We start from the raw sequence: 26,516 nt of genomic DNA on the forward strand, positions 1-26,516 counted from the left end.
TTCTTTAGAGCATCTCTGATGACTCAAAGATTGTTTAATTCATCATTTGACACTACAAGCTAAAGAAAATATTTTTAAGCAATTGTCTCATTTCCTTAGATAAAACACATGTTTTCTGACAGAGGCTGAGCATGTGAACATCAGTGTTATTCTAGGCTCTGTGGCTTAATTCACAGCCTCTGACCATTGTGTTCCTTAACTTAGGATCTTGGATTTTTTACAATTACTAATCAGAATACAAACACTTTATAGTTAGTGACATAATTCTCTATCTCTTATGTATTTTGTCATATTACTGTGTTACATAGAAAAAAGGTGGATGGTTAAAATTATTATTATTAATAGAAAGTTCACGGGACAACCTCTATGTTTTAGGCATTTTTTAAAGGGCCAAACTTACATACATTATCTCTTTCAATTCTCATAACAATCATACAAGGAAGGTTTTATGGACAAAGAAACCGAGGAACAAAGTGATATGTGTACTTTGCCCAGAGTCACATAGCTTATCAGTGGTTGAGCCAGGACTTATACCCCAGATAGGACTAGGGGCCCATGTATGATGCACTACACCCCTGCTGTTCCCCAATTCATACTTAAAACCGTAATTATTAGCAAAGTAATCTAGAATTTCTAAGTAAATAATGATTAAATTTTATAGTTATTCTTTTTGGAAATTAAATATTTTGCATAGCTATAGAGAATACAAAGCCACTTGTGATCACTGTAACTATCAGCTTGAAATTTACACTTGCTCCTGGAAAAGCAAAAAATTGCAAATGACAGAGTTATGATGCTGAAAAACAAGACGGTGGTCACGGACTAATTTTAGTAAAAGATAATGCAAAAACATTTTAAAATTCTGGTGAAGATAAAAATATCCAAGTACAAGAAAGGTGCAATGCAGGAAGAATCCCACCAATTTTCTTTTCTAGTCTTAATTGCCTGAATTAATCCTTCTTCCACAGTTAAAGAAAATCATTTTCCTGGGTGGAAACAAACTACTGATTGCAACAAAACCTCTGGTGATAGTAAAACGATCCCAAGTGAATGAACAGATGGATTTTCCTACCAGAAGACTTGAGCCAGCCAGTTAGAATAACATTAGATAAGGCTGTAACAGCACAGAGGCAGTGAAAAGCTGGCTTCCCTGCCTGCCCTGTACTTACAGCAAAAGAACAACAAGGAAAGGGGAGAGAAAAATGAAATCCCCAAACAATGGCTGATCTTTGTCTTTTTTGCAGATAGAAGGAGATAATGCTTGTGTGGGCTCCGCCATGTCTGGATTCATGTCACAATCTTCCACTCTCATGTTAATTATTATTTTTTTTTTTTTGCATAAATCAGAAGCAAGTAATTAAAAAAGAAATATTTAATTCTGACATGTTCTTTGAACTGGAGTTCCATCTGGCTCTGTTTGAATAGTAAAATCTGCTGTGGTTGTTAAAATTGGCAAGTAGCATTGGCAAAAAGAAACAAAAGGGACTCCATGCAGCAGGTTAATACTCCAGCATTTCAACTAGAGACATTTCTAGAATCCAGCTACCCAAATTGCTCCAATATGGAAACCATAAAGATCAAATGTTTAGGAGAAGAATGCTGTTCCAGGGTGGAGACGCCACCACTGGCCTTTATTTCCTCAATGTGATGGATACAGCATTAGTCTCTGAGAGCCCTATGGCTGATAGCAATGCGTGGAGCTGTGACCGCCCACCAGAAAATGCTCAGCTTATTTTATAAAATACATTTAAGACAAATACGGGAAGAGAGTCTTCACATAGTCTATGTAAACTCTAAGGGTTTTTTTCTTCCATATTTTCTAGAACAGATATAATCATATTCAGAAAAACCAGACAAATATTCCATTTTAATTCCTCTCTTATTTGATAAACATATAAAGTCTGGACCCTGGACACCAGGACACAACATGTTCTGATAACAAAGAAAGAGATAATGAAATAGTACTGGGCTTCTATAAGCTCTGGGATAGAAGTAATCAGCATCTAAGGCAATCCTACGTAGAGTTAAAGAGAAAGGCTGATTAAGTCCTTTCTATGCTTTAAGATGTACACCGACCTGCAAAATCATTTCTTCTTTAAAATGAAGTTTTTTGCTTCAATAGCATGTTAACTTGCAGGTGGGTACCTTGGAAACCTTTAATAGCTTGGTCAAGAAGATGACATTTTCATGGCCCCCTCTTCCAACTATGATACTCAGGAGCTCTTGTGAGGCAGTAAAAGATTTAGGGACTTAATACTTTTAATTAACATTTTTGGAATGCTTGTTTGTAAGTTACATTTAATTTAAAACCTGAGCCTAATCCTTTGATCTGGAAAGAGGGCAAGTACTCAAAACAGACCAAATGTAATCCCTAGGAATTTGGCTAAGAATTTAACTTTAAAACTTTATAATAAAAATTGCCTAACTGGAATTTTTTATCAGGCAAAAAAAAGTATGCTACAGTTTTAAAACAATTGTAACTAGCCTCAAACAGGTATAAATGTGATGCAAATCTCCTAGTCAAAAGCCTCAAGGGAGAGTCATAGCATGTGCTTTTGCAAGATGGATTTACTTAATCCTTAGCCAACGCCTACGACGTGGAGGATATGGGCTGGTACAGCGTTCTCCTTCTTTACCTCTTGATTCAATCTACTTGTTGTTGTGAAAACTTGGAAAGCGTTCTCCTCGTAGAAGACCTACAGGGTTGGAATTCCATGGGGTAGGTGGGCGTGGGCAAGTTTATGGGTCAGTACAAGTTTGCAGCTGTAGATACCCATAAGAACAAGTGGGTGGTGTATACAGGTCTCTGGCTCCATATATTTGTCTGTGCCCACACAAAGAGGGTGCAGTAATGGAGGAATGAATAAGGGCTGGCCTGGATTACAGCCACTTCAAAACTTTCTAGCAGAATTTATAGCTCTTCACATCATTTTATAGGACTGTATTATGTAGATAACGTTTTGACTATTATTATTGTTATTATTATTAAAAACGTCTTTGGAGCAACCACTATGTGCCAGCTACTGTACTAAGTACAACATTCCTATATATCAGCTCTTTCAATTCTCACAAGAGTCACACAAGGGAGGTTTTGCAGATTGAGGAAACTGAGACACAGAGCAATTATGAGCCTTTCTCAGAGTCTAACAACTAATAAACTATGCAGCCAGGGTGCACTTTTACACAGCCATGTCTGAAAGCCCAATCATGGTGCTTCACACATGGTAGGTGCTAAAAAGTGTGAAATTAAAGTGAACTGGAGGATATTAAGTGTCCAGATAAAAACATTTAATTCATTGAATTCAACACACATTTATTGTATGAAAGGCTCTGGAAGCCTATATGGCAATAATGGTATAATAAGATAAAGTAAAAAGTGCCACCTTAGTGACAGATGAATCCTTATAGGATTCAGAAGAAAAATTACTTGTGGAAGGGGATAAAAGGGTTTTATGGAAAAGAGTCATCTGAACCATTTTAACTGGAGCTCAGGGGATGGGGTAAGACTTTGGCTGGAGAAGTGGCCAGGGCTGATGAGATAGAGACAGAAGGAACAGTAAAAAAAATCCCACCCAATTGCCTACATATGAAAATATTAGATATGATGAGTATTTTCCTTCTATCTAATATCTCTTTGAAAAATTCCTTTACAGAGCGAGGATAAGCACCCCACTGCCACGACGTCATAGACACCCCCCCACACACATGTCCTTTATGTGGGCTTTCATGTAGTCCAGGAGTCTAGACCATGAAATGTTGACTAGTGACAGACAATAAAATCTTCTTTGTAATTAAACTTTAAGCCCATGACCACGCACTGCACTGCTGAGGTAATTCTGCTAAAATGTATGCTCTCACTGCCTCTGGGAATCCAAGCATTCCTGGGAATGGGACTAACCCTCAGTCAGCATGACTCAGAGAGACTTCTCTTTTGAGCCTCATGGCACTCTCTGCAGTCCTACCCTAAGTGTATGTCCACATTTAGAATAAAGTGTTTTGATGAAATGGCTTAAAAACTGTGGTGTTTTCTTTGGGATTCACACTCCTGTCCAAATCACACCATTCACGCCTCAAACATTTAAGGAGAGGTCCATGAATGAGTTCAGAACATGAGCTTATAATGATGGGTATTTGTGTTTCTAATGTCCATCATAGTAAGGAAGGGGCTTGGTGGTGGGCAATTATTTATTTATAACACAAATAAATGCTAGGTGCTTGGGTAAAAGGGAGGGAAGGTTAGAAGATTCCTGCCCTCTAGTCAGTGAGGGAAAAAGTCAAGTAAACAATAAATCTCAATGCAGAGTGAACAGACTGCATTAAACTCCTCAATGAATTAGGGAACTAGAGAGAGAAAATTGGGGTGATGCAAGCAGCATGCAGTGGCAAAAAAGCACAAACCCCAGAAGTAGCTCTGTAGCTCTGGCATGAAAGAGTGACCTGGATAATATGAAGCAAGTTAATTAGCCAATGTGGGCCTCAGTTTCCTCCTCTCTCTAACAGGAACACCAAAGCTTAGCCCATTTAGTTACTGTTCCTGGTTATTATGAGGTTCACAGTGATGCATATGTATACACATTAACCATAAGAATGGGACTTAGTATTTTTCCAGTTAGTCATTTTGGTAATTGGAGTGTGTGTGTGTGTGTTTGCCTGTAGTACTTAGATTAGCATTCCTTTGAAGCAGGGACAGGACTGTCCTCACTTTAAATTCACCTGTCCCCACGTAAAAGGTCTAATCCTTAGCCACTGTTCAATAAATGTTTGTTGAATTTAAGTTCAACATTGTAAGTCCAGCATTGCTGGCGAGATCTCAAACTCCTTTCTTTCAAACAAAGCCAACTGCCTGTCTTTAAAGTCAATTTTGAAGTGTTTGAGCAACTAACTCGTACTCAGTTAGGAATGTGATTCTTCTTATCTTGGTATTTATAACTGCAAATATTATAACTAGTCATAAAATTTCCAGTTCTTTGAAATGTCCACTACTTAAAGCTAAAATATGTTGAATGATGAGTTTCATTGACTAGGTCCATGTGGTGTTAAGTATTCCTTTTTTTTTTTTTTCAAAATGACCTCTTATTAACTTAGAGTCTCTCCTCCTGGAAGTTACCCCACAGGGCATCAGGAATTAAATAATTTTTTCAATATGTCTATCATGGTCTCAAATACCTCACTCAAGCTTCTTCTCAACCTTCTTATTTTAGAGCTAAGTTATCTGCAAGCATGACATCCACAGGACGATACCTACAGATATATGTTTATGTATCTAGTATCTTAGATTTCTTCCATACCCTTCCCGTATTTTTGAAAAAATAACAACATTAAAATTTCGTGGCATCACTATAGGTCGCCATGGTTTCACCAAATTAATATGTGATTTTTACAAGGTGTTGAAATTATAGCTTGGCATGGCTAGGAAATGAATGCAGATTTCAGGCCTTTCGTGGTCATTGTGTTTGTCTCCTGGACTGTGAGAAGCAGAGTCCCAAGCAAGCCTCATGGAAGAGGTACCGGAGTGGCTCTGCAGGGAGGCAAAGCCTATTACACCTTGCCAAGGTGCAGTTATAGACACACACATCTTTCCGGTTTCTCAGCAGTTTAAAGAGATAAAAAACCTAAAAGACCAAGCAAATATTAAATAGCATGTAAAAGTAAGGTATATTTCTGTTTCAAAAGCTGTCATTCTATGCTACTTATAAAGTTTCATCTGCGCTATTGGGGTGATTCCTAAATGACTCAAGATAAACACACACTTGTACTCAAACAGGGTCTGTCTATTCCAGCATACGGAAATGACTTATTGATTTTAGTTTTGCACTAAATCATGCCTTTAATTTTTCCCCCTCCCCCTATAAGCTTGGTTTCAAAAACAAACACAAGGATAAATGTCTGAAAAACTAAAGACTTGCAGATGAGGGCAATGGTCTAAATCAGTCAATTGGCCTATAAACTTTGACAAAATCCTTTGACCCTGATTTTCTGTGTATTTCTCAGTGATCTAGGTGGGCCTTTTGTGGTAAGGAGAGTTTCATGTGTTAACGGAGAATCTGGAAGTGCAGGAGTCCAAGGAAACTTCTCTACTCGGCCTTAAAATCTTGCAAGAAGTTGATGGGATTACTGAGATTAAAGTCAGCCACTGTCCTAAGGTTATAAGGAACGCTGCCCTGGAGATAAGAAAGAAGAGAAAGAGCAGACTGCCTAGGACAGCTGGTTGTCAGAAATTGTGTGTAAACAGTTAGTCTCTGAAGGGATACCAATCATTCCTGGGAACAGACAAAACGAACCCCACAATTTAATATCTGGTCAACTGCGGTTTCCCTGTTGGAAAGCTTACCACTCAGCGAGGAAGTGTGTACTGATTCTTTCTCGAAGATCACTTTTAAAGGGGATGGGGAATGCCTTGAAAAAAATGGATTTTCAAACAATTACTGTCTAAGAGAGTCATTTGTAATCAGAATTCACAACTGATGTCCTACAGTTTTGAGCTGAGCAAAGGCCAGCTTTGGTAGGAGAAAGGCAGTCAAGCTGGAAACTCTGAGGATGGAGGTGGAAAATGACAACAAGGAATGGAGAAACGTGATATCGTGATCTGCAGCTTCTCCTTGGAGAGAGACAAGGCAGGGGCATCGTTCTGTACTCCAAAGGCATGTGTTCCCTCTGCCATCCAAATGCAGTGGACAGAGCTGCCAATTCTTTTCATGTTTCAGGAAAAAAAAAAATCTATCTATCCGAATTTCATACATTTCAGCTTGGGTCACACATGGGGAAAAAACCATCTGCACGACAACTTTCAAACCACTGGAGCAAAAGCACAGATGTTACACTACACACATGGCATTATTCCTCTCCTAGCACTGCCTGAAGTCCTTAGCATGGTGGAAGCTGGGACTCTCGTGTATCCACTGTAACCGTTCTTAACATATGGTTGGATGCATCTATTTCAACCACATTCTTGGAGGTGACAAGAGGTGAAATGTTTTCTTGGTTAACTTGGCTATACTGTTCTATGGCTGTGGTGGTGGTGGTGGGGGGGGCTTCTTGATGGAAAGAAATCAAGCTCAGGCATATATTTGGAAACGCTGAGAAAGACATTCCTTTCATATAACCTTCCAGGTTTTCAGAGCAGTAAGAAGTCTATCACACTGCCATTATGCCTTTAGAAGCAAAGTTAAGGATTAAAGCACATCACATTGCACGGTTTTAATACAACTTCCAATATTTAAAAAGAAATAGAATGAACTGGTTCTTAATCTGTTTGAATTACTTTTGGTAAAAAGCTTTTAATTGAGATGGATTTTATATGAGCCACATGAATATTCTAAATCCAGACACTCTAAAGAAAGGTAAGTAGATAAACAAATGTTCACATAAACCCTTCTGGAAAATAGCAAAGGTCTTCCACCAAGGAAACTGGATTACTGTATTACAGAAGTTGATAATCGGAGCTGAATTTCAGCTTATACAGATTGAACCCCAAATCACCTCTTCCTGCCTCCTTTTTCTTATTGTCCTATTCCCCAGAAGACACAGAGAATATTCAGACAGAGGTCAGGTAAGATGCTTTCCATGTTTGCCTCAATAAATGAGATTCATTTATTTGCTAGTGGTTGTTTTTTGAGGAAATATTGCTCTAAATGAACTAACGTATTGACTGATTTTTCTTTACATGGTTAATAATTGTTAATTAAATGAATTCTTGCCATCTTGGTACTGAAGGTTTCCAAATATAATATTTTTATAAATGCATGCAATATTTGGAAATTTACATTAAAACTAAAGAACTAATATAATGTATGAACTGTAAAATGCTGCTGATTGAGAGTAGTAGCGCCTTTTATAAAACTGCTTAAATAACTAGGCCTCATTCTACATGTTACAGCTTCATTTTTTTAAGATCGGGAACTTTAAAATAGTTATTGTCTCTTTTCCCCATAAGCTCTGTGTGTCTCCTAAAATATTTTAAAAAAAAAATTTCTTCAGTATTTCACAGTTGGTACGATTTTCATTATCATGAGTATTTCCCACTGGAAAGTTGATATTTCATTTCCAGATCCTCAAACTCAGGCTCAGTCAAGTTTCCTGCACCTATGGCCATTAGCCTGTGGTCCACCTGCGTTTCCATCTTTCTCTCTCTCCTGAGATGGGATTTACCTGCATCAGCTTTAGCCCTGAGGAAACACATGAAGCCTTAGCAGTGTAGGCTACCCTTGAACTGCTGCTGCTTTTTTTGCCCTTCAGTTTTCCAGGTTAGTGTTAAAGCCTGTAAAGGGCTCAGAATCGAACATGGTATTTGTCTTCTTAAGGAAGGAAAAAGGACTGATATTGTGAGGACTTCAAGGTGTGAATCGTCTGTAACTGTGGGAAAGCCCATGCCTCACAGAGATTGCCTTCAAAGATTGGAAAGTCATTAAAAATGAATTCCTTAGGCTCCGTCTTACCTGCCCTGGTGGGCTGTACTAGCCTGTAAGCGAGCACAAAAGAACCAAGGAAAACAGGCCGCACCGGTGAAGTTTCTGCATGCAATCCTCAGATAGGCTGCATGGTGAAGCCAACCTAAACAATTATTTGATCGAAGAAAAAGAATCTTCCTAATGAAAAAGAAATGGCTATGTGCTGCCTCACATGATTATCAATCGTATCGAAAATAAATTCTAGCTATGCTCCATGTATTTATATTGTCATCTTAGGTAAGCCCAAGGTACTAGCTGACAGAGTAAATTTATTTTTAATAGAATCACAGAATCTTAAATGCTTGAACGGACCCAAGAACCTGTCTGGTCCAATCACCCATCCCCTGAAGAATTCTGTCTATAGCCATCTCAGGCTTGCTAAAAGAATAAAGGAGCGTATTTATTTATTTTTTATTTATTTATTTGCTAAATCCATAACATGTAGTTGCACGTTTAAAGCATTAGAATCATAAAGGACATAAAACTTTGGTAGAATTAAAACATTATTCTCCTGAAGTGAAGGAAAGCAATTAAAAGAACGCTGTAAATGTATTTTTAACCCCTTGAGAGCCGATAAAATGCACAAGTCACTTGCACAAGTGTCTATGTGATCATTCCTAGTCATAACATGTGCAATTAGTCTGAAATGCTTACTCTGTTCAATAGTTGGAAATATAAAAGCATAATGCATTTTATTACTGTGGGGATTTATAGAGCATTTTTTCAATTTAATCTACTTTCTTCTCTTTATTTCAGCCTAGAACTGAATGAGATTAGATGGCTGAGGAAGGAAGGGAAATGGGTGGAGAAAGGAAATAAGCACACATGTGCACACGCACACGCTCTTGAGAGTGTCTGTCTGTTTCAGGTCCGCATCCAAAATTGCTATTCTGATATGGATCAAAGATGCCATTTTGAAGTGGAGCTTTCAAATGGTGTGTTAAATGAGAACTGTATGAGGGCACAAAATCCTCCTCCACACCAGGGTTTTGGAATTTCCAGGGTGTACCTTTCCTCCTCCCTTTTGGAGAAAGTTGATGTAGATATAATAGAAAAGTTTCAAACTGTGGGTTCTGCCAATTCTGACAAACACCCATTTTTTTTGCTCTGGGGCTTTCAAATTACAATATGAAAGTTATTTAAAGCTTAGGAATTGGTGTGTTACATTACATGCTGCATAAACGGAGCTATTGCTTCTAAATGTGAACATTAATGCACTCTGTAAAAAGTACAATTATTACCACCGGGACAGAAATCAACAAGCCCCACCAAAGGAATTTCTTAAAACTGCTGTCATAAAATCTGGGCATGTTATGGATTTCATTAACATTTTACTCCCCGAGGATTCCCAATTGTATAATAACAGAAGTTCTTTAAATTTTAAATACCACAGACAGGAACAGCCTCTCACCCAAAACAGATGTGAAACCATCAACCTTGGCTTCTTATTGGTCCACAAATATGAAACTGGTGGGTAATTGATAGCTTTTAATCTATTGTTTAGGTTACAGAAATGGAAACTTAATATTATTTTTCCCACGGAAAGATAAGTTAATAAGCAATAGACAGGCTTTTCAACCACAGGTCCTTACTCTTGATTATATTTGAAGTAAAAAAACAACAAATCTTTGATTTACATACTGTATCAAAACTAAAATAATTTTGTTATTCATCTGTTACTCAGTTTATGTATTTGTTATTTGACCAAATAAATGTGCATTCCTTATTAAAAAATTAAAATTAAAATAAAGTACGTAGGCAAAGGTCAGTAGCACACAATATTCACAGGTGGAAGAGCTAATTTTGGGCTTATTTTGCCTAAATGTTGTCAATGATAAGTTGCAATTTGACCCTCGCTCTTCCTTTTCGTAATCCCACCCTTATCTGTGCATTTTAAGACCCAATCATGAAGTTGCTTAAAATAACATCTATATTTATTTAGCTAAAAAACAGGTCACTTTTAAAAGCTAAAAATAGTGACAGTTAAGATAAATAAGCGGGAGGGTTTATGATGCTGTTTTCCTGCAGAAGGTAAACAAACACATCTGTATTTTTGGAAAACAAAACGACTACAGTTCTGTTCAAATAATATCTACAAGTGGTTGAAAAGTGACAAACCCCAGCCAAGCAACGAGTTATGTTTTCTTTCAAAAGGCCAATCAGTCTGATTATTTAAAAAGTGATTTGATTAGGATTTTGAGCATCTTCTACACCAGTGGTCTTCCATTTGGGGTGATTTTTCCCTCAATAGAACATTTAGCAACGTTTGGAGACTGTTTGGATTGTGTGCCTGTGTACCACTGGCTATTAGGGGGTGGAGCCCAGAGATGCAGCTCAGTGTCCTACAATGCACAGGACAGCTCGTGCAACAAACAATCTTCCTGTCCAAACACCATTATTGTCCAGACCAAGGAACTCTGCTCTAGACATAGTCCAATCATTTATGTGAAAGCTTCTGCAGTGATTGCTCAGTTTAACAGACATCATTGACCCATCAGTATCTAAGTAGGGGCAGACTGGGATTTAAACACGTTTGCTCAGTTTATAGGATGCTCCTCTCAAAAGGGACCCAAATCCATTTCCACATCTCGTTACAATTGAGTGGGAGCAAAGATACTAAGATTCTAGTCCGTGTTCTGTCATTAACTTGCTATGTGGTGTTGTAAATAACTTAACTTCTGAACCTATGCAACATAAAGGATGTAGACAAAATGATGTTTATATCCCCTTTCATCTTATATTCCCTTTCATCTTAAACTTGAAATATCCTCGAAAGAAAAAAACTTCTCTAGACCATAACTATGAATGTTGGTTCCAAATAGATATCAGCATCAAACAATAAGAAGCCAAAACTGTAAGTAAAATAGAAAGTACATGCTATTCAGGTAATTTATTGTTAAGTGTAATTCTATCTGAAGAGTTGTGATTCTTTCAATATTGTCTTTCCAGTGATGCTTCATCATAAAAATCTAAGAGGTTTCTTCAACTGTCAAACACTTTAGGGTATGTTGACATGAAATACTAATTAGTAAAATCATTCGACTGATTTTTAAACTGAATTAAGTAATCAACTTGACCAAAATGGATAAAATCATCTCCGTAATTTCTATATAACAAAAAAATCGCAGTTAAAAGCATCCAAATAATTACCTGTCACATGTGCATCTGTTTTCCGCAAATCATATCCTTCTCCAAACAACAAAAAAGTCTAAATTTATTCCATCCCTATATATTTCTTTCAAGTGACTTCCTGTAACGCAAAAAGCCAAGGTTCCACGGATAATATTAGGGAAAGTTCCTCAGGAGACAGTAGCTCCTGGAGCACAGACTTTCTGGGTGGAAACCTTGTGATAGGTAACAGACCTATGAAACATTAGGGGTAGATGTAAAGCATTTATTTAATGAAGGAAGTAGAAGTCAGTACAGAATCAGGGCAAGATAACCAAAGTCTCACTTTGGAGAATTTTTTAAAGCAAATTGTCTCTCTTCCCGATGAATGTTTTTGCTAAAACAGCATGTTAATATTAGTTGCAATAAACACACACACACAGAGCACACCTGGGGAATACACATTGAATTGAACACCTGTATTTTCCCTAAATTTGCCGACACTGTATTTTACATGCATCATTCCACATTTGGGTAACCCAGTGAGCTGTTTTTGTCAGTTCTCTAGTTACAGATTTAAAAGGTATCATTTTATTGTAATTTCGGGAATTTACTAATGATCTGAATGAGTTAATACACCCCCTAAAGTGTCTGGTTTAGAAGCATAGAGTATTTACAGTCAGGATAACCTGGCTCTATGTATGTTCTGGATTAGTCAGTTTGGCAGATGGAACCGATTTTGAATCCAACATTACAAATTATAAACCTCCCAGAAACTGGCAATTTTACAAAAAAAAAAGAAAAACTATTTTGTAGAAGATATCTGTTCTGCAGTCAACATGTTAACACCGGAGAATAAAAGATTTGCTTAGAAAGTTTAGAAGGAAAGAAAATTATGTATAAAATTTGTTAAAATAAATGACATTCTAAAGCTTTAAGATAAATTACTTCAATTTTGGGAGACTCTGACTTTAAAGATAAAAACAAGGGTTTCAAATAACAAATTCTTCTATTTGAGTAGCAAGCACTCACTTCTACCACCTAAAATTTGATTAAAAATGTATAATAATACCATTTTTCAAAGAAAGTATTTCCAAGGATTCATGAGTTATTTCATTCCATTTGGCACTGAAAGTCCATCTGGCCCCTTCTTAGCTCTTGAAATCAGGTCCATGCCTTTCAATTTTCTTTTGTCTCCATTCTCTGCAAGTTGTAACAGACAATTGAAGTTTTGAATCACGACAGAGCCACTTTGGCAGTTGGTGATAGAAAAAACCCACAGCTCTGGATGGGATGTTGGAAGACTGTATGGGTAGTAAACCTTGAAGAACTCCTGGAATGAAGGAAGGCGCTTGGGCCTGAGGGTCCAGAACCTGACTATTTGGGTCCGAGTCTTCTCTGTGACCCATGAGACCTAAGACCTCGCCAGGCTTTGTCATGTTTCTCTGAGTAGTTGGCGTGACAGCATCTCTTCAGTGTACCGCAAATCCAAGAGTGTGAGGTGAAGTCACAGCTAGAATGGCCAAAGAGCTATGCACACATTAGCTACACCCTGGGTCTGCGTCAGAGCCAACCACAAGCAGTGATTCACCCTCTGCCTGCTGTCTGGACTACTTCTTCAGTACTCCCCAAGTCGGTGGAAGGAAGTCCACTTCAATTGGGTAAGAGCAAGATTTCCCACAAGTTATATCTTTCCCGGAAATCAGAGCTTCAGTGAACCGTTTAACCTCTCTCTGGCACTCAAGTTTCTCACTTGAGTGAAGATGAGGATAGCAATCTCTGTTCTACTTTCCTCACCTTCTAAGTCTAAAATAGGATATGCATGAAAAGGTGCCTTTATAAAGAAAGGCACTTACAGAAACATAAGGTTTTGTGGTCAGAACACGTTTTGCAATTAATTTTAAAATTCATAAAGCCATCTAAAGACCACTTGGATTTGACTATTTTCATACATTAAACTTGTAAGGAGGCCTTATTTATTTATTTATTTTTTGACACTACCCTCGTGGGGGAGTGGACATGATTGTGTGTGTGTGTGTGTGTGTGTGTGTGTGTGTGTGTTGTTGTGGGTGTGTTTTAATTCAGTTTCACCCATCTCATTAGCGCACACACTAAGGGCTTTTGTTAGTGGTGTCTGCTTTCAAAGTCCTTCAGGGAGATAATGTGGAAGACTTTAATATTATCCCAGAAATACATATAAGGCAAAAGGAAAATGTGGAAACAAGCTTCCTCCAACAGTGAGTCCTAGCTCCTCTCTTCTGGAGCTTTCCTTGTCCTCACACTTCAGAATGAACATCTGTACCAGAAGATGAAGCCACTTTCGCTTCAGAGGCTTGCTGATGTATTCTTACAGCTACAGACGGTCTTTCTGGAACTTTCCTTCTGCCATGTGATTAATCCATAATAGGGTTGATTTACCAAACCAAACAGGATGTGGTTTAGAAGCCAACTGCTTTCTGCTCTTTGGGAATAAGTAAAGGCATAAATAATCTAGCATCAAAATTTTTCTCCACAAAAGACAGGGCCCCCAAATTTGGAGAAGAATAGGGTTGCAGTCTGAGCTGGTCTGTCAAGTAATTGTACTTTTAAAGCCACTGGACAGTGTGGTAATCGATTAGTCCCTGGTGCGATTTTTATTTCTTTGGATCAACAAAGTTCATATCCCACCCAGGCATTATAACTCTTTTTTTTTTTTTTTGTCTCCTGGCATTTTAATCAGGAAAAAGTCACAGTTGCTTGGAGAAAAGCACTCCCAAGAGCTTTAATTAAAGCTGGAAGGATAAATCTGTTTACAGCGTGGTGAACACTATCATTAATAAAACACTGAAATAATTAACGAATTAAATTTTGCTTTGTGTGTGAATGGCTACATTTAGGATCTATGAGAACATGTCTCCTGAACAGACACAATATGCTGTGGACTTAGTTCAGAGAGATGAAAAGAAAAAAACTGAGAATGCATTTCTCTGAGATTCATAGTATCATAGACTGCTAGAGCTTAAATAGAGTGAAGGCTACATTATCTTTATTTTATAGGAAAAGAAACTCAGTTTCAATGAGCTTAATGGCTTGGGCTCTAATGATGTGCTTGAAAAGTAAGAATTTTTATTGCACCATGGATAAACTGAGTCTTTACTTTGAATCCTTGATTATTTAGCCAGAAACAAAGGAAGAAGAAAGATTAAATTAACAATAAGATAGGCAGCTCTAGGACACAGAATACAGAATGGAATACTCTGAAAAAAATGGGCAAATTTCACAGTGTGATTAACTCTGTCATTGACAATTTAGAGTTGTTAATGGCGCAGGATATGAAGTGGCCTTTTGATCAGGATATGGCCGTGTGCAGACCTTCAATGTGGGACTTCCCCTCATACAACTTCTCAAACAGCTCCTTGGCTTGTTTTTAAGCTTTCTGGCAGACAACAGATCTCACAGGAAGCAACAATGTGGACATTCATATGGATGGTTAATGATGCATTGTTTTTTTTTTTTTATGTCAGTCAGTCATTTCCTAGAGAAAACAATGGGAACCAAAAGACTGTTCCTGTCTTGAAGGAAAGTCGGCTTCTAATATCACCTTATTAAATTAACACATGCAAGTATTTGTCCTCGTTGTTGCTACAGCAACTTGTTTTGTGGGGGCACATTCCATGCAAAATGTGAAAAAGCAGAAAAAGAAAACAAATGTCATCTGCATACTTATGTACGTATAAATAAAAATGTATGCGTGCTAATGTTCCTTTGATGGGACGTCAGATGCCTCTTGCCCTTGTCTACATGATGCTGTACTTGTTGTTTAATTTATAAAACATCTATCCAATGAAAACAACAAGCCAACCACTTCCGAGGAGTTTCACAAAAGCTGGAAACACATAAAATTATTCATAATTACGTGATCGGTGGATGGTAACAGCTCCCACCACGTGCACAGACATCACGAGCACGCAAATCAGCCCACTGAGCTCTGAAGGGAAAAAAGATAATTTTACTTCAAGGTGAACCTGAAGCATTTGTGACATTTTCCTTTCAGAGGAATCAAGGACAAGGTCCCTGCACCCAACTTATCTCAGTGTGAGCCTTGTCAGCATGAGGAAAAGTCTGAAGGGAGGTGACCGATGTTTCATAAGATGTACTTAAACTTATGTGTGTGGTAATGAACGACAAAGATACTGCACACTGTAGTGCACAGAGCAGGGGCTGGAGTCCAGCAGCCCTTGTTTGCAAACTCAGTCACTAACTGTGACCTTGAGCATTTACTAATCTCTCCAAATCTCAGTGTTCTCATTTTCAAAATGAGGATAATTGTACCTCCTTCCCAGGATGGCAGTGAGGATTAAATAAAAAATATGTGAAGGACTTAACACAGGTCAGGCCACACAGTAAGCACTCAGTAAATGATAAGTAGCCTATGCACGGCACAATTGTTATTTATGCTGTTCACCAAATATTTCTAGAAAGCTCTTCTCTCTCCAGCACGTGTGGACTTGCACCTCCCTGCTGCCCCTTGGAAGGTAAATGTGGCAGTGTGATGTGCTTTGGCAATGGAATGCGGGCGGAAGTGCTCTGCCAAGGAACTTCAAGAGCCAGCATGGTGTGCCAGGCTCTCTGTTGCCCTCTACCTTGGTGACAGGCAATATTTCACAGGCTGGCCGCTGCCCTAGTCTGGGTCCTGGTGGGAGACCCAGGTCCTGTGTCCTGTGAAGCGGCCCTGCAACTGGACCAGTGATGGAGGATACCATAAGCAAGAAATGAATCTTGTTGATTGGGGGTTGGGGTTACCCAACTTCTCCTGACCATACTTTCTCATTGACAGAAAGAACTGGATAATTTGAGATTTTTTTTTTTTCCTTCTGGGACAATCTCAAAGTGTGCCTGACTCTGAAGAATGATACCAACACTGTCCTGTTGACAAATGCTTTGTGAGAACCCATTTAGTTTCTATGTTTCTACTGACATAGAATTGCCTTGCACAGAAGAATTGCTATGGTTGCAATTTCAGGACTCTTGCAAGACCCGGGTCCCTACATTACTGAGCACTCTCCCCATCACCGAGAATAGGACTACATTATCGTGCAAACATGCTTAGCATTGCAAAATGTAAGCTTTCCTCTGGGGGCGCATCTGTCAATCATCCTGACTGCTTGTGGGTTTGGGGATGTGGAAAAACAAGTTACCAAGAGCTATTTTGACACAGGCAAATTCATTTCATTTCTGACTTAATCTAGAGCTGGATTCAGCAATCCCAAGGTAAAAGTCTCATCTTTTCTCACCCTCTACACATTTCTCAGTGTTATCATTTAGAGGTTAGCATGAGTTCAGTCTCCTGTAATAGGCCATTTCACTTTAAGTGTATGTTAAACTAATATTGACCTTTCCAAAGTAAAACAAAATCTGGTATTTGTGCTCAAAAGACTGAAACAGCAATAAATGTGGAAAGTAGAGGATTAATCATCTTGGTTTTTTTCTTGCTTAGAAACTCTCTCTGGGAATTAGTCATTTTTATATATCTAGCAATGGATATAAGACAGGCTCTGCCTACTCTCCAGAAAAGGAAGCCTGGATCCTTTAGCAAATAACCTTCTGCATAATTTGCCCACAGTTTAACCCCAGACCCAGATATGGATGTTTCATTTGACAGTGAGTGAAAAACTCATGAACACGAACATCTGGCTTTGGGTGGGAATATCCAGATGTCAAGGTTGGGCAAGGTTAGGCATTGGGGCTGGTGCTGGGGATGAGAAATGGGCAGATCAGAGCAAAGTGAGGAAAGCAGAAGCAACGTCACTAATGAGGACCCAAATACAGTTAGCCTTCTGTACCTGCAGATTGAAATATTTGGAAAAAGTTGTGCCTGTACCGAACATGTACAGACTTTTTTTCCTTGTCATTATTCCCTAAACAATACAGTATAACAACTATTCACATATCATTTACACGGTGTTGGGTATTATAAGTAATCTAGGGATGATTTAAAGTATACGGGAGGATGCGCATAGGTTATAAGCAAATACTACCTATTTTATATCAGGGACATGAGTGTCCTCAGATTTTGGTATCCACGGGAAGTCCTAGAACTAATCCCCCACAGATACCGAGGAATGACTATATGTACCTCTCATACATACATATACATGAATACACAGTCAACAGAGACCAGTACTCTCAATTAAACCCCTTCTTGGGTGTGGGTTATATGGACTTATATGGACAAATCCACCCCAACCCCTCCCATCTCTTCTTCTACACACAGAAAACCTTATACTTGGAAACAATTATTTCATTCATGTCTACAAATAGAATTCATATATTTCATCAAGAAAATCAAAATATGTTGAAGTAGGAAGCATACCAATAGAAAATGTGTCATTGCTGGGAAACCAGATCTTTCAGTTGTTATCTAAGTGAGACACCTGTACACAAATTCCATGAAGAATAATACATGAGGGGTCTTCAAAAATTTCATGAAAAGGGTCGCATTATCTTTTACTTCTGTCTTCCCACAAACTTTTTGAAGTACCCTCATATAAGAATCGAGAAGACAAATGGTTTTTCAGGGCTGTCATCAGCCAGACCTGCTCTTCTCTGTGTAGTGGTGCGACCGTTCTGCAGTGACCACACTTGGTGTCTGTAATTCTTCTCATGTGAGGGCATTTGTCATGGCACTGCTTTTTTCCAGCACCCTTTCTAGATGGCCAAAGTCTTCTTTAACACTAGATATGCCAGGTCTTACACCACGTACCTGTATCCACTCTCTGTAGGAATCTTCTCCAGGAGTCCACCCATTCTCAGGGTAGTTCAGGCGGGAGCGCTCTGCAGACCAGTTGGTGCTATACTGGGAAGAAGCTGTGATCTGGTCAGAATGAATCTCTCCTGATTCCATGCCCAGAGGTTCCATACATTTGAAATCTGAAGGGAAACATATGGCCCAAAGTCATCAAAATATAAGAGACCTAAGATGCATTTTATTTTTAATCTGGCAGACTACTGAGTTCATGTGCTCAAAGACTTACAAAAAATAGCAGCAAGTGACTTATTGGAACATAGCACCGATATTTGCATTTTCATGGCAATAATTTAAGACTATGAAGATAATCACAGTGACTAATGATTTTCCCTAGTGAACCTAGGTTGACAACAATACTATGTGAAATTTATTAGGAAATGATGAAAAATTCTGTTTTATTTTCAAAATTGAATATGTGTGTGCTGGAGTTTGTGTGTGTGTGTGTGTGTGTGTGTGTGTGTGTGTCTGTCTGTCACATGGGTGCACATCAAAAGTTGTATTTAAATAAAATTATAGTATTGAGTTATTTCCTCTATCTAATAAAACTGAAGATGGCTTTATGTTTATTTACAGTTCATTTTCAGTGGACAGTAGATTGTAAGTAACCCTCTGTCTTTCAGATCTCTTGCAGTTAGCACCTAGGCCACTCACTCTCCCTGTCTCCTTTAGTTCTCAAGCCCTCTGCCCCTGGCCTGCTCATGATCATTAACATAATTAGCTTACTTTATTAAAACACAAAAGTATCCATCAGGTGTAAACAGCAGTATCATATGGCCCTAAAGAGTACCACAGTTTTACAGCTTAAAATAATAATGCTCACAAAAATCACCACGAATTAACAAAACTTGTATTCCATTAGGCCTAACACACTCAGTTTGCTATTGGAAGACGAACAATCCATTTTAGAAAAATGTGAATCCAAAATACAAAAGGGAAAAAAAGCTTTAGAGATTAAATGGAAGATTCTCAACCATCCAGAAAATCTCTACTAACCAAAATTTTACGTTTTCTGACTTTTCTATCATAACAGATAAGATTTTATGGCATAAAAAGTTTTCTTTCACTGGTTTCACACTTTTAAGCTTAGGTTTGTTATTTATAACATAAAAAATATTTACAGGCACAGAAATACATAAATAAATTAATCAAATAAATGAAGCACAAATACAATTTTGAAATTTCATTGGCCTTTTCATTTTCATGGGGCATCTGGTGGAGAAGATACTAGCCTATCTGTAGGATGGGTCTCCAAACACCCCTCGTCCTCTCTCTGATGCTTTACAATCTGACAGCCAGAACGATGAAACACACAAACAATTTATTCTTGTTCTTTCAGTTTTTTCTCCAGCCATTAAAAGAGTTGGAGACCACATAAACTTTAAGAAAAGGTTGAGTTAGTTTAGAATTTTTGTAATATACAAATAATTTTACTTTTTTTCTTTGATGGAAAAGTAGAATAGAAATTAAAATGTGCTTCTTTTACATAAACACCTGCTTTCATTCAGGTAAGAAAGAAAAACATAATGGAAGATGGAAGACCCCAGGGTCTTCCACAACCGAACCACCCCTCGCCATCCGTTCTGTGTCACACCTCTGTCAATGAACTACTGCAGATTTGTTCTTATCACCTGGCATTACTGCCCATCCTTTTACGATTCTCAGCCTATTACACATTTGAGGGTTCCAGGTAAGTGTCTGGTCATATTTCACTGTTCCAAGGCAGTGTTTTGCCATTTCTCACTTCCTCCCATAATTTTGGAGGCTCACAGCAGGCCTCTCAGCCACAATTTTATGAAGAAAGCATGCTAAATAGTTCTTCCTACTGGTATTCATCAAAAACATTTAAAAGAGAAAAACAAATTGACACCCTAATTCAGAAAACATTTCTTTGGTGTTTCATGTGCCGCAGGTGTGTAAGAAGAAATAACAGCGAGTATTTACCCCCGGGCTTTGCAAGATGAATACTGACCTTCTGAGACGCTGCTCTGTAAGACACTGTAGTTTGCTGAGAAGCCTTCTTTTGCTATTGCACTGTCAGTATAAAAAACCATGGACAGAATGCCCGATGAGGAACGGATTCGACCTGGTGTTTTCTGTCCACAGTAACGCCCAATGTGAGGGCCAACTGGAAAGAGAAAAATACACCGAATGTCAAAATGTCTTTTCCTCTATAGTAGATGCAAGAATAACCATTTACAGACATGGGCCCCAGAAGAACCCAGAAGCATTTTCCACCCCAAAGCAAATCTTCCCTAGTTAATTGGTTTGCAGTGAACATGTTGGATTGGGTTTGTGGAGAAGATTTTAAAGTATGCTCAGAAGGGCAGTAACAGGCATAACCACATTCCCCAATGAGCAGGATTGTTTTCAGGAACAGAATCGAAATGCTTACTTCAATTGCAAAGAATGAGATTTGGGCTGTCAAGTGGTACCTTGGCATTCATCACTGGGACCAAACTGCACACACAGCCCAGAGCCAAAAGACTCCAGTGAGACTGTGGTCAGCGAGTTCTCTTGGAGGTGCCTGCCCTCACTTCTCCTGCCCTAGGAGGAGATCCTGGGGAAGGTGGATGTTTGGGAGCCACAGAAGTAGCAGGGGTCTGATCCAGGAGTGGGGAGTCCTGTCTTCCTTCCTCATTCCATCATTTAGCCCTGGATTCTTATGGTGATAAATATCTATGCAGACTTGGACAAAGGATAATGGATCATGTCCTACTCAGGGCTTTATCTAAAGACTAATTAATAATAGTAACAATTTAAAAAAATTAGTGACTACAGATGTCACTAATTTATATGTAATGGTAAGTTATAATTAAAATGAAACAGAAATGCATCTTTCTGACTTCTGTCCCAGTTTTTTTCTTTCCCAGTCCTGAGCGGTGGCTACACTGCACCTGTGTCCAGTGGCTAAGAGATGGCCCTAAGCAGCTTTTGACTGTGCATACCAAGAAAAGAGTGTACCCAAGGCAGCAAATGATTGGGAACACTGACTAATTTGTGTTAAAGTCAAATTGCTATTTGTTGAAGCACTGTAGACAACCTTGGCCATCAGAGTGATTGTATGTTGCTTTATGAACAGTGCAGAAGCCCCCTGGACTTGGAGAATCCTTCCATTTCCCTGTCCAGATCATCAGCAAGATGAAAAAAAAGTCCTTTTTTCTTTACTTTTTTTCATTGCACATATGGTAAAGACAGGCCAGATGGCTTGGGCTTAGAAGGACAATCTGGTGTGGACTGTTTTCGCCTCCAAGAAATCCATGGCTCTGTGCATTTCAACTAAGAATTATTGCTTTGTTTAAGGAAGCACAATAGGTGGACAATTCCCTGGAGGGACGGGCCTTCCATAGGGCTGTGGTAGTCCCAGACTTGTGTGCGCAGCTTGCACGCAGAAGGCAGTGGCTAAGAGCTAGGAGATGCTTCAAGTGATTTCTAAAGCAAAACCCACAAGAATTGATCTCCCTGGGGCCACAAGTACCAGTTGAGTTTCTAGTAGGCAGGTAATCTGAGCAACCTGCTTTTTAGCATGGACAGACATTTGGCTAACAGGTTTTCAGCTCCAATCTTCTTACAAAAAAATACATACACTAAAGCAAAGTGGTTCACATATTTGAGTTAGTGCAAAACGGGTTACTATGAATACCTGATAAGTTCTTGATGTGTTCAAAGCAATTGATTTGACTGAATTCAGAATTTTCTCTCTACTGCAATCCCTCACTCTCCAAGAACCAAACATATTGTGTGCAAAGACTGTTTATCATAAAAACAAACAAACAAACAAACAAACAAACAAACAAACAAACAAAAACCAAGGAGAATAACCCAGTGAGGGGGATTGATACAGATTATTTATGGGGCCTCACATTGCCATGGACAATACCTTTGCATTATGAGAAGAGAATTTTGTTATACTAGGCTTCTCAGTTGGCAGAAGAAAGCATCTCAGGAGATGAAATTCTTCCTGTTTTTTGTTTCTCTTCAGCTTTAATCCTGGCTTATTTTCTACAAGTGCTGGTTCTTTGCCAGATTTTCTTCATTCTGGATGTGGCCCTACCACCCATCAACATTTTTTCCTTCTCTGTAGAGCTCAAAGTTGCCCACACATGTGCATGAAAATACCATTGCTGAGCAAGAAACTCAGGTCTTTCCTTTCCTCAAAAAGAATGTCATTTCTGGTCTGCAATTTTAAAGGGGAGGTGTAGAGTCCATTCATACTCCCTAACGTTTCCCCCTCATTTAAATTCCATCAGTGTGGTTTCATAATCTTTTTCTTTAGTGTTTGGGCAAATTTTTACAATCTTAAGCTTTGGGGTCATCCTCTGATCGCCACAGCTCCTGACCTTCCCAAGAACATAAGCATACGAGGGAAGCTGTGCTCCCCCTGGAAGCTCTGGCCATAGACCCTCCCCCTCCACTATCACCCAATTCCTGGGGAGGGTGGAAGGGGGACTCTCTTTGAAAGAGCAAACAGAAGAGAACTTGTTTAATGCAGACTCATAATTTAGAGAGTCTCCATGACTCACTGGTTTATAATGTTTGAGACACGCTGGGTAAATCTGCCTTCTGTCCTTTAGAACATTGCCCCCGGACAGCAGCGTGCAACTCTCTTTAGGAGCCCTCAAGATAGGAGAGTGAAAGGCTTTTTCGACCATAATACAAAGAAGTATTGAATTTTCCTGAACAACAGCAAGACCTTAGTCTTGCAAGCTAATGCAATATTGATCCGAGCGAAAGCAGATGAAGTACTCTTCTCTGTCTCTTGTGTGTGCTCATTTATGTATTTACATGAACACAGCAATTGGATTTCCTTTTTCTGTTATTGTGAACCCAAAGGCCAAGGAGATGAATGAAAACTGTCACAAAAACAGAACTATAATTCAAAAATGGAATTATTGAAGAATTTAAGCAAGCAACACGTGCCAAGCTACCACTTAGGGGAAAGTAGGACTGTAACAATTAGAGCTTGTCAAGAGTGAAGGTAAATATAGTATTTGTGCTGTTTAAAAGATATACTGGCAACAAGGAATGTTGATACCACATTCTTTGTATTTTCCCATGAATCTTTCCAATAATTACCATTCCACCTCATAATCAGACAATTTGTCTTTCTGCTCTCTTTCTATGTGGAAAAAAAAAGGCTATAATCTACTATAAAGAGGTATTTTTTAAATGAGGTATTTTGAATAATAAACAAAATGGGATCGTTTCAAAGGTTCAAGATTGACCATCTATACTTTTTTTTTTGAAATTGACAAATCTTTTGGTAGAGACTATCTGAAGTACCAAAAATAAACTTTACACCTTTTCCCCCCAAAACAAATCGGCACATTTACATCTATCCCTTTTGTTTTAGGAGGTTAATTTAAATGTAAAAGTAAATAAAAAACCAACAGAACTCAATCTAGCTTTTATCAAACTTATTGCTGAAATCGTCTATCATTTTTGGAGTGTAGTTAACAACCGCAGCTCCAGCCCTTTCCGTCAGCTGAGGCAGAGGACTGGCTCCATTCACACAGAGGTGGTGGGAGCCGAGTCTTCCACATGTGTCTCCGTTATTCAGCACAAGCACTTGCAATATCGACCAGGGCAGCAGTGCCTGGCTCTCTGTCTCAAACCATATGTAAACCTCCACAAATTCCTTCAGAGTTGCTACTCACGAATCCACAGAGCTTCAAAGAGAGTGATAGATGGAGATGTGTGATTCAAATGTGCGTGCCTTGAATTCTGAGTTTTGGGGTAAACTGCTTTTCTTCAAAGTCAATTTGAATCAATGAGTAGCTTTCAATTACTTAGTCATTTAATTCAATGTTTATGATAAAATGTAACATAAAATCACTTGATGGTTAAAAGCCTTCAGCGCCTTCTGGTTGTTGTTTTTGGAAAGGATATCAAAGACTAAAAGCAATTTTGCTGGCAGAGGAACTGTATGTGTTGAACTACTATGACAAAAGTGTTTCTAGTGCCGCTGACAAAAACCAAAAAAAACCCAAAAAACCCCAGGAGGATGCAATCTCTCATTTTGCTTGGAAAAGTGGGAACTGTTACACTGGCATAGGCTGGATGAGGCCAGGTAAATGTGAACAAATACGTAAATAAATGCATTGGTAAAGGGCCACGAAAAATGATTACATTGCATAATGTTGAAGAATATACTAACTATCCTGATTTGAGCATCACATATTGCATATAGGTATTGATATTCAACGCTATTCCTCACAGATACGTATAAGCAACTATGTTTCAATAAAATAAATAAATAAATAAAATATACCTAAAACCAAAAAAAAAAAAAAAAAGAAGAAGAAGAAGAAAGAAAAAGAAATTATGGTTAGCTATGCAAAATGGTGAGATATTTATATATACGCACGCACCAAAAACCAAATACATAAATGCATTCTTCATATTCCAGAGCCAATTTTCTCTGGGAATAAGTCAAATGCACCGTAGTTTAAAACATGAGTGAACTGTGGGGCTGATCACTCTTATTGTTAATTGTTCCTCGCTTCAACTCAGTGATTTTCTAGAGCCAGAAAATTACTATTTTGAAAAACCCTTGACACTAATAACAATGTGCTCTTTCTGAAAGTATTCTAAATAAGTTGGCTGATTGCACCTCCTCTTCAGATGTCAATTCAAATAAAAGTTATAGGAAAGAAAGCTGCAAATTTAGGTTGTGAATAAATAATAACCCCATTATTAAATGTTCCAACTACTGTTACCATGTTATTATAATATTGTTTTCCTAATTATCAGAGTGAATACTTGAAAATCAATCAGCACTCTGTTTGGGCAAATCTCATTACTTAAGGAAGGACTTTTGATAAGATCATCATAACCCTATTAATACGGTCAAAGAGCAAAGAAGATACTAATGTTAACTCACCCATTCACTGCAATGACAATATAAGGTTTCTGTACACCCAGTTTTTTCTCTAATGCTGTTTACTATTGGGGAACACAGCTAAATCGAATTACGCTAGTAATTTTGATGTCATTTCAGAGACTAAGGCAATCTCCTTCACATTATACTTGCTCTTCATTTACAATTCATTTAAATGTTCTTTTCTCCAACTTGAGAAAAATATCTGCTTCTATTTCGTAGATGGTTATGCATCTCTAATGCATACCCACTAAGAACTTCCAAGCCACTCTTTCTGATCTATGTAGCATGTGTTCTCTAGAGAAATCTTAATATCACACCAGACTAAACACAAGACAAGCAATGCAGCTGCAACACATTATTAGATATTATCTCCCTCTGTTCAGAATTTGGGTGTGTATTTTTGCTATTCACTTTCTAATTTGCAAGGATTGAATGGAAAACTTCCATAGGGATGTCCACATGGCTACTTCCCCCACCTCCTGCAAATCGTTGCTCAAATGTCACTTAATAATGACCATCCTATTTGAAATCAAACCACACCTCCCCCTCCCCTAACTTCTCATCCCTTTACCCTGCTCTTTCTTTCTTTCTTTCTTTCTTTCTTTCTTTCTTTCTTTCTTTCTTTCTTTCTTTCTTTCTTTCTTTCTTTCTTTCTTTCTTTCTTTCTTTCTTTCTTTCTTTCTTTGTTTCTTTTCTCTCTCTCTCTCTCTCTCTTTTTCTTTCCTTTGGTTTGTTTATAGCACTTCTCACCTTCTAAAATTCCATGCACATATTTCGTTTATTTGTAATGTGCACTGTTTATTGTAATGTGAAGAATATAAACTCCACAAGGACAGCATCACTGATTGCTTTGCTTACCAAGTAGCTGGGACAGTGCCTGGCATGTTGCAGGTACTCAATAAATATTTTTTAATGTATGAATTAATTTAGATGATAGGAACAATGAACATAAATGACTTATTGAAATTATTCAAGTTGCCAAAGATAAAAATTCCCTGGAGAGCAGACAGGGAATCTGTTTGAATTAGGAATGCCAAAACACTGTCATTCTTTTTCTAAATTTCTAATATTTTTGGTAGCATAATGGATGCATATCTCATCCTTAAAATCTTATCAGGCACTTAACCTATCTAGTCCTTAGTGTTTGCATTTGTAGAAATGAGTGGTTTGATTTAATTGATCTCTTAAGACCCCATCCTCTGACAGTTTATGAATTAATGGCCAGTACGTAGGTCAGTGAAATGAGCAAAATATTTTAGTCAAGAAAACTGTATGTTGGTCCCAATTCTGTCAC

General features: G+C 38.2%; 1 protein-coding gene across 4 annotated transcripts in view; it reads right to left on the bottom strand.

Annotated features, from left to right (window-relative positions):
• The window catches only part of NRP1 (neuropilin 1), a 136,901-nt gene that overhangs the window by 47,439 nt on the left and 62,946 nt on the right, over nt 1–26,516 (bottom strand). For all 4 annotated transcript variants that reach the window (XM_063098796.1, XM_063098795.1, XM_063098798.1 and 1 more), the window contains exons 5-6: nt 20,312–20,467; nt 18,298–18,464 (exon numbers count right to left, since the gene is read on the bottom strand). In XM_063098796.1, the coding sequence (XP_062954866.1) occupies nt 18,298–18,464; nt 20,312–20,467 (323 nt within the window). The remainder of the gene's footprint in view (nt 1–18,297; nt 18,465–20,311; nt 20,468–26,516) is intronic.

The sequence above is a fragment of the Cynocephalus volans genome, chromosome 6, assembly GCF_027409185.1.
Source record: "Cynocephalus volans isolate mCynVol1 chromosome 6, mCynVol1.pri, whole genome shotgun sequence".
NCBI classification, from domain to species: Eukaryota; Metazoa; Chordata; class Mammalia; order Dermoptera; family Cynocephalidae; genus Cynocephalus; species Cynocephalus volans.